This window comes from Neolamprologus multifasciatus, chromosome 6 (assembly GCF_963576455.1).
Source record: "Neolamprologus multifasciatus chromosome 6, fNeoMul1.2, whole genome shotgun sequence".
Taxonomy (NCBI): Eukaryota; Metazoa; Chordata; class Actinopteri; order Cichliformes; family Cichlidae; genus Neolamprologus; species Neolamprologus multifasciatus.
In genome coordinates this window covers 24,409,458-24,422,616 of record NC_140444.1, presented here as the reverse complement: position 1 = coordinate 24,422,616, position 13,159 = coordinate 24,409,458, and the positions used below count along the sequence as shown (strand labels likewise).

Here is a 13,159-nt window from a genome sequence, read left to right as displayed (position 1 = left end):
ACTTTTTCCCAATACCTTTGTAACCCAGTTGTTTTGATTAAAGTTTCCAAATTATACTTATTTAATTGTGCTATTAATTTTTCATAATATAATTAAAAGCTGATCATTTGTAATTGTAGACATTAAAGCATTACATCATGGCTTTATCTGTTTTCCAAAGCAAAACTCTGTAATACATTTATACTTTGTTAGTTTTTTCATACCATGTATAAAGATTTTCATGTAACTTTTGGTCTTGTGTTTTTTTTTATTATTATTAATGCATTAATTATTATTAATACAGTTATAAACCTTAGTGTAGTTACCACACACCAAAACCATGATATAAATTCTCCTGAAATAAGAAACATATATTTTGCACTAAGATTTTATACCAGAGTAAATAGTTCTTGGGAAACTTAGGAAATTAGCATTCACAGAAAGGACTTTTGCGTAACTTTAAATCAGTGTATATGGAAAAATTTGAAGTACAAACCAAATTTTGGTTACCGAAAACCTAATATCTTTTAATTTAACATTATTTGCAAATAAATGTCAATGTACTAAAACTGCTGCATCTAAACTTTCTCGTTCTTAGACAAATCCAAAATGACTTTTGGCCTACTTTTCAGTTCACTCCAATTTTATTTATATAGTACCAAATCACAACAACAGTTTCCCCAAAGCGCTTTAATTTGTATGGTAAAGACCAACAAATAATACAAGGAAAACCCAATAATCACATTACCGTCTATGAGAAACACTTGGAGACAGTGGCAAGGAAAAACTCCCTTTTAACAGGAAGAAACCTCTAGTCTCCAGTCTCAGGGAAGTTTGTGGGTGCAGTTTATTTTCTGTTCAGATCAGTAGACAGTATGACTATTATTTGATTCTGCTTTGAAATAATGACTCATCTGTAATACTGCATATAATAATATGTGATTTCTCTCTCTTTTTATATATATGTTTTCTTGTAAAGTGAGATAAAACCAAGTAAAGTCCCCCTGATGTATTTTGGTAACACTTTATTTGGCACAACAGATTAAAAAAAAAAAAAGCCACAGGAAAAATAATGCATGGGTTTCCCATGAACACTGCATGCACTCCAAATCGAAGTTTGTTTAAAGTTACAATATGTATCATAAAATGATAAGCTAATTCATCGGAAGGATGAGTAAATGTGACAGGAAGTGCCACGCTTGTACCTACTGCATATTAAAATGATGAAAAAAGTAATCAGCAACATTATTATTCATAGAAAGGGCTTTTGTGTAAATGCTAATAATTGTGCATACAGCGATCGAAAGCATGTAATATTAAAATCATACACTGAATTCTGAATATACTTGCTCGCTGGTACATGCGTGTGTAATACTGTGGTGTAATGATTAAATCCTTCACTGTTAGTCAGCACCTTGTCTGTTTTGTTTACCTTTCGTCATCTGTCAAAATAATACGTGAGACTGAGTAAAGACCCTTTGCATGTGACAGCCTCTCTCTTTCAGTGCATTTGTGTATACCAGGTGAGGTGCATTTGACTTCCTCTCTAATATGTCGAGTAAGTTAAACACCTTCCATGAGCTTTAGCACATTCTGCTGCAAAACAAAGACCCACATATTAAGTTAGGATCCAATAAAGTTTCTTTGCAGAGTTCAGCATGCCAAGTCTTCACACATGGCCGCTCCCATTCACGCCTGTGTCGAGGCCGTCGGTGGACAAGGACGAGGAAGGGCGAGGCCGCGGGCCAACAGGAGTGGCCGGCTGTGGGTGGCTGACCTGTGAGACCATATCATCGGACTCCCAGCGCTCCAGTTCCTCCCTGACGAGCCTCTCCATCTGCTCCCTGTGTGTGTCTGTGTCCCGCCCCAGATGTTCATCCTGACAAACGGAAACAGATTAAATGTCAAACGATGTTAACGTCAGCTCAACCCACACGTATTCATCTCATGAGTTTATCCAGTTAACTTATAATAACTCATTCTGAGCTTCTTCTTGAATGTAAGGCAAGTATTTAAAAAAAAGACTCTTGCTTAAATCCTAAATGTTCGATAGTGTTCACCACAGTGTTCATCACTGTTCAAGGGAGTGACTGTCTCTGAGAGTGATGAACCAAACAATAAAAAATACCTAATAACCCCAAAAGCTAGAATAGTTTTAAAACTCAACTGAGGGGAGCTGCAGGGTGCAATTCAGTCATAATTCAACAGTACAAATGACGCATTCAGTCATGTGATAACATTATTAACATAATAACATATTAACACCTCACCTCCATGACTCCATCCAGCAGCCTGCTCACCACGTCTCTTCTTTTAAGATTAGCTCTCTCCATAACTTCCAGCTTGACAATCACTGAATCGATCTTTGACACTATGCTGCCGATAGAGTGCTCCATCCTGTCCACACGTCTCACCAGCCTGCACAACAAAGAATGATTTTCTCTCTTGTTGTTAAATGTCATATAGCGCTGCAGCTGCTATCACTCAGAACAGCGTGAAAAACTACGACGTGACACACAATACCCATTTTTGCCTGCCAACATTAGCTGATGAGTTTAGCTGATGACAAAATTAAATCATTATTACATTATCAGTCTTTGTGTACAGCACGTGTTGGCAGATATGCAAAGGGACGATGGTAACACATCTGCAGTAATACAGATGCAGTTTCGCTAATGTCCAGTGCTGCATATACACCGATCAGGCATTTCTTTATCATGGCCCCTGTTAGTGGGTGGGATATATTAGGGAGGAAGTGAACATTTTGTCCTCAGAGTTGACGTGTTAGAAGCACAAAAAATAGGCAAGCATAAAGATATGAGTGAGTCTGACAAGGGACAAGCTGGACAAAAACTGCAGCCCTTGTGATGTGTTCCTGGTCTGCAGTGGTCAGTAACTATCAAAAGTGGCCCAATGTGAACCAGTGACAGGATGATAGATGGTAAGGCCAAAATGATGCATGTGGGGAGTGAAGGCTGGCCCGATGCATGTGGTGTGATCTGATCCAGCAGATGAGCTACTATAGCTCAAATTACTGAACAAGTTAATTCCCCAGATCTCAGTCCAATCAAGCATTTGTGGGATGTGCTAGACAAAGTACTCCGATTCATGGAGGCTACACCTCGTGACTAACAGAACATAACGAATCTGCAGATACCACACCACACCTTTAGGGGTCTATTGGAGTCCATGTATCAATAGGGGAGCACAATATTAGGCATCTGGTTATTATGTTATGCCTGATTGATATCTATTTATTGTCATCAACCACATGAATTTAATACAGTAGAGTTGTAGTTCACTGACAGACACAGCTACTGTTACAAAGAAATATTTAACTTACTATAATAAATACTGACAGTTAACAAATCTGTAATAAATCTGGACTCTGGTTTAAAGTCCTTAGAACTTGAATTTTTAAACTTGAACTTGCAGCTTGTTGTTGTTGTTTTTTTAGTTTCTGGAATTGACGATAAACTTCGTCTTTAGTCTGTCCAACAGTCTCAGGAAATCTGTCATGACTATGTGTTCATTAACCTCTTAAGCCCCAATGCCCCCTGATATGGGGGCAAAAAGCAGGAGATCAGATAGGCTTGGTGCTTAAGAGGTTAATATTTAAAAAATATATTTAAAAAATAATTATTTGTTCCTGACAAAATGTTTTCATGCAGCGCAAGTTTAACCTATACTTCAGGATGTTCCAATGTTTCACAATCACCAAAAACTGTCATCAATTAGACTTCATTCCATGCTTACATCCAGTTATCACCATGGTCCTTTCTCTACCGACTGAGTCTGCCCAGCAGTTTATTTATTATTATTATCTCTTTAAATATCATTTACTGATAAATCTGAGGAAGGAAAAAAAAACTTCATACAATTGAAACTCCTCATACGAGACGCCCCCAGAGCTGCTGCCACGACGTCGAGAGCTGTGACCACTGTCCTCATCGTCGTCCTCCTCTGAGTCATCCTGGGTACGAGGGAAGCTCCGCCCACTGCTGGGTCGAGTCAGCGAACTGCGTTCCAGATCCAAGTCCTCCTAGCGTATGAGCAGAGACACACTGAACATCTGCTGTTGTGGCTGCACTGTTGCCCTTATGTGCAGATTGTCTGATCAGTTACTGAAATAACACTCTTTTCTTGTTTTACCAAATGGTGAAAATAAAAGCTTGTGGCTTCACTCACTCTTTCTTTCTCCAGGTCATCTCTCATTTGCTGGTGTTCATGCTCTGTCAGCTCCTGATCACCATCCTGATCGTATTTGGCAAAGATGGCCTGAATCTCTGCATCTGTGTGACCCTTTCTGATCAAATTCAGAGACAGTACACACTGAAGACAGGCTGCATGAGTGTTATATTCAACAAACTGAGCACAACAACTCTGAGGGATTTTAACAGAATTATAGAGTTTCCTCACCCTTTTAGATCCTGACGGAGTTCATCAAAGTTCAGTTTCCCCCCAGCTTGATGCAAACCGTCTGAGATGTCATCTACCGCTGTCTTCTTTAGTCTCAGCTTCATCAAAGCTTTGTTACAACTCTGAGGGAAGGAAACCAGAGAAATATTTCAAATTACATTTACAGTAATATAAATGAGTCTCTTCCATAACATACTGACAGCGACAGAGGGGGGAAGAAACAAAGTACAAATACTTCGTTACTGTACTTAAGTAGAATTTTCAGGTACCTGTACTTTACTTGAGTAGGTCTTTTTTCTGACAACTTTTTACTTTCACTCCCTACATTTTGAAACAAATACAGCGTGTTGCTAGATGCACTGATCGGGGACCACTTTTAATTTTGTTGTACCTGTGACAATGACAATAAAGTTATTCTGATTCTGATTAAAGGTCCAGCAGGGAGAGAAAAGAAAGAGCTAACTTCACTCAAAGATGGAAATTTTCTAGTTTAGAGGCAAAGTCACTCTCTACAATGGAGGAAACAGAAAATAGTGATATTTTTTTATACTCTGAGTACCTTTATTAGAAATACAATGTAGAATGAAATAAAGTTTGTATTTCTATGTACTAATATTATTTTATAATTACATTAGTATAATACAAGGTTCAGTTAGCTTAGCGCAAAAATAGCTGGTAGAAAGGTCCTTCAAAGAGCTACTTTTTACTTTCTTACTTTGAGTACATTTTAGAGCCTGTACTTTTTTACTTTTACTTGAATAAAGAAGTTGACTCAATGCTTCAACTTTTACAGGAATATTTTTTAATACTCTTTAGTTATACTTAAGTACAGAATGTCTGTACTTCTGCCACCTCTGGACAGCGATAGAAACACATAATTGCAGTCCTACCACTTCTTCTCAGCAAGGAAAGCCTGAAAAACCTCACAAAAAAGCAGAAAATACTGCACACCCAACACTACACACATGGTTCAGATAGATTCAAGAGAAAAGCATCAGTCTTTTTGTTAAAACTACAAAGCAGAGTTTTTACACTTGAATGCACCACAGCAAGACCTGATGTCTGCCCATTTTCCGCATAACATCATCATTATGAAACTTAATTTCTTGTGACTGGCTGCTCTTTGCATTTCTTTGAAGACAGAAGTTGTGCTTTAAAGCCCCGCCCCCATCTCAGGCACATCCAAATTCACAGCTCTGATGTCCGGAGTTTTTACTTCCCACTAACTCATGAAATGAAAGTCATGGTTCTCCCTATTTATTTAGATACAAGCTTCGACATAACAGCCCAGATTCGTTCCAAGGTGCCTGCTCAGGTGAGAGGACATGGCCTAACTGATCTTTAATATGAGCATCAAACAACATCACAGTAAATATACAACAGACCACAAAGTGTGTCATAATGTTTCCCCTGTTAAGATTCAGTCACACCCAAGAAATCACACTTTCAGGTGTACATGCTTATACTTATTATTAATATTATTATTATTATCAAAGCCAAAACCAATATAAAAGAAATCTGCCTTAATGACAAATAACAATGAAATAGAAATGTTGTTCAATACCTTCTTAATAAGGTCTGTCATTTCCATCTCAGTCCTCTGTTGGGACATGTCAGCCTTCACCTCAGAGTATGTGTCATTGATAATAGCCAAGAACATGTTCTATGTAAAAAATAAAGAGAGAAAATATTGTAGGATAACTGAGCATTGATTTTAAAACCCAGAACAAAGGTTACTTATTTAACAAATCACGTGGATTCTCTACTTACCATGAGAATAAAGAAAATGAAGAAGACAAAGGTTGTAAAGTATATAGGTCCAACAACTGGATGAGCTTCTTCAATTTCTGAGAAGTTAAAGTCTCCCAAAATGATACGAAACTGGGTAAATCTATGCAAACAAACAAATAAAACATTTTAAACAACACTGGTCTGAGGTGTTCCTACATTCATTAGCTAAATTTTCAAGGCTCTTACATGCTGGCTTGGAAAGTGCTGAAATCGTTGACTTGAGTTCCGAAAACCAAGTAGGCCAGCTGAGCATAAGCCAAGAAAATGATGAAGAACATGATGGCAAAACCCATGAGGTCCTTGGCACAGCGAGACATGGTGCTGGACAGCTGACTCATGGTCTTATTGAAGTTGATGAACTTAAAAAGCTGAGAGAAAGTGAGACAGTGTTCGCATTAGTCGACTCTGCTGCATTGGTAAATTCCACTAAGTGTTCCTTGAAGGTCTCTTGGATGAATAATGAAGTAAAGGAAGAAGATTTTTTTTTACCTTGACCCAGGAAAAGAAGACAATAACCGCAGCCATGTTGTTAAACTGAACCTGCAGGTTGGCTAAGGGCTCAAAGCTGGGGTGAGCAGTGTGGTTCTCCAACAGGCCTCTCAGCAGGTTTCCAACCATGGCTGTTCTCGTTATGTTCATAATAATAGCAACAACACTCATCTGAAAGAAACAAACAAGTGAAAGTCTGTGAATATCAAATCAAATCAAATTTGTAATCATCCTAAAATTAACCTTGATACCCACTGTGACAATAAGAACATCGAGACAGTTCCACAGGCTCTTGAAGTAATGTAGGCGGTGGATGCGGATCTCCAACACTTCCTCCACCACATAATAGAGAATGAATAGGCAGAAAGCCACTTCACACATCCCAACAAAATAGTCCCAGCTGGACACGTATCGTATCAGTCGCACCGTCTGGAACTGCCAAGAGGTCACTACGCCACCAGTAGCAGGGAACTCTGCCAGCAACCTGACAAATGCACCACATTTAGTCAGCTATTGCAACGGTAGCTGGTGTTGTTATGTTGTGGAAACAAATCAAACTAAAGTGTGTAAATCAAGAATCTGGCTGATGATAAGTCAGGAAGGAGCATGATTAGGCTTTCTAATCCTCACTAACAATGGGAGGAAAAGTAGATTTAAGTTGGTCAGTATTTTCCTCAGCAACTTCCTTCTTGGATTTAGGACTAGCCATGTGTATACATCCATACTAGTCACCACCATTGAGGTTCAGCAAAGTAATGTGGATAGGCACCGGGTGATAACCATATGCTACCACACAGTTAACAGTTAACAGAATACTAAAAGCTTTTTACTTTTTGTTAAATTCAGTTTAAATTCAAAAATCGAATCCAAAAATAGGCAATTTGACCTGAGGGCATTTTTCACCATTTTCTGCTTATAAAGACCTTAAAACTAATAGTCCAGTCATACAAGAGGAAAATCTAAAAAATTATATATTGAAAAGAGGGGTCTATAGTAAATTTATTCTGTTCTGCAATTAAAACTGCAAATTTACTTTAGATTTACTTTATTTTATTTTCAAATTGTGAATTTTCAGTAGCAAACTCAGAAAACATTAAAATTAGGCATTTTCTTGAAGATATTTGTACCTACGTTTAACTATAATAATGATTTCAAAGTATGTTATCTGTAGTTTTGTTATTATAGTTTCAGCTCAATAAATCTGTTACAACCCAACATTATAATTTATGACAAGGCTATTGATTCTTACCTGGCGATGCAGAAAAGATTTATGTTGCCGTTGTAGACAGAGAAGTCGAGGAAGACTGCCCTAGTGCCTCTGTCCAGCCACAAGTGATCTTTCAGAATCTGCAGCTGGATGACTGACTCCTCTTTGATACGAGACAAGTCTTGGTAATATCCTCCACCTCCATATTTAGACACCTGACCTGAGTAACTGCTGCTATTCATCTCGCTTTCTGGGGTGTACAACCACCTGACAGAGGCCAAGAGAGAAACATACAGGATGTAGATAGTAATATATCTGCATCCCATATGATACATATTTATGTAACCAATTTAAACTCATGAACTTACGCGGTTCCATTCTTGGGACCAAAGGGGGCAGTATCCTCATTGGTCAGGGTGTATAGGTTGTAGCAGTCCTGGACCTCATCCTTCAGATCTTCATGGACAGAGCAGGTCTCATTGTGGACCTTGACCTGTCGGAGGCGTGGCACCCCAAGAAGGAGGTTCTCATAGTAGATAAGACTCTGATTCTCTGGCAAGCTCTTATTATTGTACCACACCTCCCAGTACATGCCATTGAGGAAAGGTCCCTCTGTGAACTGAGAATATAGGGCAGACAAAGGCATGAAGAAAGATCTTTAATTCCTGTAATCAAAAGTGTGGTTTATTACTAAGTTTGCAGTGATTGAACTGATGGACACCAACTTCACAAGACTAAAACTGCCATGCACTTTTAAAATAAAGAAATAGTTCACAGATGAGATCAACACCACACTCACATGCATTTGATAAATATGAACTGAAAGTTAAAGTCTCTTACACAAACTAAAGGTTAAGGTCAAACTTATTTTTATAGCACATTTCCAACAGCTCATGCTGCATAAAGTACTATACAAACTAAAGAGCAACTAAACAAGGAAAATGCACGACAATGATGCAATAAAAACAACAACAACGAATAAAAACAACAACGACGACTGAAGCTGTTAAACGAGTAATATATTTCTGTAACGCACAAATACAACCCCTGGGATAGGACCAAGTCCAGTATGTGTCCTTTTTCATGAGTGGGGACAGTGACCCACTGTGTCAGGTTAAAAGAGTCTATAACATTTAGAAAGTCCTTGACCAGGGATTTAGCATCACAGCAGGCATGAATATTAAAATCACCACTATCACCAAATCACCAAAATCAGAAACTTCAAATGCATCTGGTCAGTAGGGAGCAAATAAACATTAGTTGAAAAAGTTGACTTTAAAGTACTCCTTTAAACATGACCTTCCTTTCTTGAGATGTTATGAAATGATAAGAAAACTGCAGAAAAGTAAAAGACATCGACGACAGGATGAATGTTACACTTTACCTTCCAGAAATCCTCCATGGTTGACAGGCTCCTAAAAGTAGAGGGGTCCCCGGCGGACAGTGGCGTGTCCAGGAAAAGCTGAGACATGACTTTGGTGTAATGGTACATATTTACACTCACCATCCCATAGGTCACTGCAGAACAAATCAGGATATGACAGGAAAGAGAAGGAAATTTCTATTAGCACCAGCAGCAATGACACAATTTACATCCACTCTGACATCCACTCTAATTCAAAATTAGGCTGAATCTACTTTTAATTTTGTAATGCATTATTATTCTCTGCAGTTTTTCAGTAGTTATGGAAAATGCTTTTAACAGTCGGGCTCAGGCTGGCAAAATAAGCCTTAATGGTGTCTGCCAGGAAATCATTTCCTGATCCACCCTAAACCACACTTTGGCATTTTTCATTGCAGAGAAGAGAGAAGGGAAAACTTTACCATGAGTTCTTTTTTTTTATTTTAACTTTCTTCCCAAACATGCCACTTCTTTTTGCCATTTGAAATTTGTGCTGTTTTTTGAATTTATGCCCATTGACAAATGCTGGAATTTAGATTTTCTGCCAGACTCATTAAGCTGTGAGTATGGAAAGTAAATTTTCAGCTACAGGACAGATGCCACATTTTAAACAGCTGTCCATGAGTCACTCTCAGTTCAGTCCACAACTGTTATCTGGAGCTTAATTTATGCTATTTATCAGGGGGATCTCCAAAGTATTTCTCAATAATGATCAAAGTAATAAGTCACCTCTGAGGAACTACTCCCAAAGGACACAACAAGACTTGCATGTTTACTTACAGATACAGATGGTGATCAGGAATGCGATATATGTGAGCATCTCCCTCAGTACATTCCTGAGGTATCTTTCTCGACTGTTGTCACTCTCCTCCATCAGCTCTGTGCCCCACAGAACTACAAAGGAAACAGTTAACTATTAACGTGCAACATTTACACAGAGACTAAATGTGCAACTATCTCAGGAAAGTTTAGAAGAGTGACAACACTTGAGGCTTCCCTCTTTGCATAAATCCTTATATACATGAGATAAATAAAGGCTATGACACATCACGACAATAATAGTGCAATTATTAAACTCAGATTTACTGATAACAATAGAGAAGAAAGCGGTGGTCATACAGAATTCAAACATATATGTGATTCCTTACTTTAATGGACGAAGTATTGTGTTTTATTATGCGTGCATCGTCTTTATTAACAGTTACAAAGTAAAAACACAAATAACACTTAGTAAAAAAAATAGCATGACTGTTAGTGAACTATACAAGTTTTTGGCGTTATTCTTTACAATAAGAATGAAAATCGTCACCTACTTCTGATTTTCTGGAGTATCTGCTTCAGACAGCTGGGGTGCCCATGCCTGTCTTGCTGCTCCAAAGTCGGGGTTGGATAGAGTCCTCCTCGGGGGATGTTGGTGCTGCTGCCCCCACGGTTGTAGCTACCCAGACCGCTGCTGCTGCAGCTGCTGCCGGAGGCCGTGGACGCCGACCTTCTCCCGGGACTCGCTTGAGGCCAGTCTGCTTCCATGATCTCGTCCTCTGGTTCAAAACCCGGGTTATCCCGGCTCCACGCCTGTCGCGAAGGTGGGGACGGGGTGCCTACGACTCCACCGAGACCGAGGTCTTGATGCTGGATGTTCTCCATCTCTATCCCTTCACTTGAGTCGAGTTTCTTTGCCGACCTAGCAGCCTGGCTCTGAGGCAGCTGCTGGGGTCTGACTCGAGATGAACTCATGGTCCAGCTATTATTATTATTTATTTATGTATTTTATTATTATAATATGGTGCGGGCATGCGAAAAAGCTAAATGTTACCCATAAACAGCAGCGACTGAAGCTTTCAGAGGTGACAAACTAAACTGTTAAACGCCTTAAAAACAACCAAACAAATAAAGCAGAAAATTAGTTAAATGGCCAGTTGAATGAGATCACAAAACCTTGCCGTGTGCGTAAAATTCACGGTAAAGAGATCTCAGTAACGATGTTCTGCTCCTCATAGCTAATGCAGTAGTTTCCACCCTCAACAAACCGTTAGAAACTTCCCGAAAAGTCCCGTGAAAAACGACGTCCGTTTCAAAGTGATGCCTTTAAAGTGGTTAAAGTTGTTAGATAAACAGGTATTTGGACTGAACTGTCCGCCGCATTTAAATGCCGTGTTTACGTGAAAAAAGAAGATAGTTTTCTCATCCCGGGACAGCCATCTTGTTCTTGTTACTCTTCCCCCAAAAAACTCCTTGGGTTGGACTCGGGTTACAGTAGAAGTCATGGCGTCGCAGTAAAGGATGGAAAATACCACAAGGGAAACTTTTTTTTTTTTTTAATGAAATTGATCTAATTTTTTTAACCCCAATGTCTTAATAAAACTTAACAAGATTTCACTGTTTGGATTTACAGCGTGTAAAAGCTAGAAGGTGTAGGGTTGAATTTAATTAGTAAAACCCAGAATTCAGAATTTGAAAAAAAGTTGTAATTGTATTTGAAAACTTTTTTTTTAGCTTTCTTTTAACGACCAGTAAGCTTTGCACTTACTGAAAATGTAATACAGGTTTTATTTATAAAGTTACACAAGCGCTCCGTGTTTGGGTCTGTGGTTGCTATGGCAACAAGGCACTGGGCTAAGAGGAGCGTACTGACAGGAGGTCAGAAATTTCAGTGCTCCACATGCAAAAAAACAAAACAAAAAAACAAACAAAACAAAAAAACCGTCAAAATCAGCGGGAACTATATTTGATCTGCTGCATTTTAGCTTCTAAATAAAATGCATGATCATGGCCGTAAATTGGTCAAACTGACCCTTTGGTAATAATGTGCTTTCACACTGGGTTTCTGTAGTTATACATGGGTGTAACAACAACTCTAAAATCTCAAGCACATATTTAAAAACAAACTCCACTAACAAACATGGTTTCAGTAATTTTGTTTAGTTAGGTAATGATGTTAACCTACCGTCTGCTCTCCATTTTGTTGGTTACTATATAATTTAATTTGTGTTATGTGTTTCACGTGTCCAAACATTATGCAAAAAAAATTTTCTCAATACTTTGGAGGTTAAAAAAAATGCAACTTCAGATTTTTTATTTTGTGTCTTTCCAGCACTCTAGTAAGCCATGATGATGGAGGTATTATATGTATAATGCACCGATGATCAGGCTCTGACTTTCTCTGCACTATGCATCCTAAATTAAAAAGAAAGATGTATGATATTAAAAAAACAAGCTTGTCTGATTTCCAGATTGTAGATATTTAAAATGTACAAGTCACCCATCTTACAAAATAATTATTTCTACTTTAACTTTTATATATTTTTTAAAACATCAAATCAGCAAAACTTTGCCTCTTCACCTAAATTTAGTAAACCAAACTGTTTTAAGAAACATTGTAAAAGTATTAAATCAAGCTTTTTTCTATTTACGTCAGTGACAAAACACATATATCAACCACCGAGCAACCAAGATTAATTATTTTTAACCTTTCCCTACATTTTGTGCAGGTTTTTATTATTTCTTTCTTTTTTCTGTTACCAGCAAAGAAAAATGTCCCACAGTAACAGGCATTAAGCCTGTTTGACCACATGGTGGTGCTTAATATCCACTTTTGGGAAACCCAAAATCAAAGATAGAGTTAAATGTCAGAAATCATGCTTCACTGTTGTTTCATCGGTTTAAATAACCTCACTTTTAGTGTCAAGTCTCAGTTAAGTTTCACAAAGCTTTCTTTTGCTCTGTCTCCACAGGTAATTAATCCGAAAACAGAGAAACATACAGTAAACATCTTAGAGCACAACAGTCAGTGCACACAAATCAAAATAAACTAACAACGTTGACTGAGAAACGGTCCTGCCCTGGTGTACTGGAAAAATATTATGTCATCTTTC

General features: G+C 38.2%; 1 protein-coding gene across 2 annotated transcripts; it reads right to left on the bottom strand.

Annotated features, from left to right (window-relative positions):
* Positions 1-1,041: 1,041 nt before the first annotated feature.
* On the bottom strand, positions 1,042-11,598 carry pkd2 (polycystic kidney disease 2). 2 transcript variants are annotated; one of them, XM_085164216.1, is made up of 15 exons: positions 10,601-11,598; positions 10,068-10,181; positions 9,270-9,403; positions 8,254-8,504; positions 7,928-8,152; positions 6,934-7,162; positions 6,679-6,849; positions 6,376-6,557; positions 6,169-6,289; positions 5,963-6,061; positions 4,399-4,520; positions 4,168-4,285; positions 3,858-4,018; positions 2,250-2,397; positions 1,042-1,858 (listed from the first exon to the last, which is right to left on the bottom strand). In XM_085164216.1, exons 1-15 carry the CDS (start codon positions 11,019-11,021, stop codon positions 1,649-1,651), a joined length of 2,706 nt encoding a protein of 901 aa, XP_085020342.1. In that variant the 5' UTR covers positions 11,022-11,598; the 3' UTR covers positions 1,042-1,648. The 2 variants fall into 2 exon arrangements, with proteins under 2 accessions (XP_085020342.1, XP_085020341.1); XM_085164215.1 differs by having other exon boundaries at positions 3,858-4,021; positions 10,601-11,595.
* Between the last annotated feature and the right edge of the window lie 1,561 nt (positions 11,599-13,159).

Excerpts from the sequence above, each read along its gene's own strand:
- pkd2 (XM_085164215.1), bottom strand. The coding sequence starts at position 11,021 with ATGAGTTCATCTCGAGTCAGACCCCAGCAGCTGCCTCAGAGCCAGGCT. Across the intron at positions 4,022-4,167 it reads ATGACCTGGAGAAAGAAAGA|GAGGACTTGGATCTGGAACG; the intron begins GTGAGTGAAGCC and ends CTCATACGCTAG. Across the intron at positions 1,859-2,249 it reads TGCTGGATGGAGTCATGGAG|GATGAACATCTGGGGCGGGA; the intron begins GTGAGGTGTTAA and ends TCCGTTTGTCAG.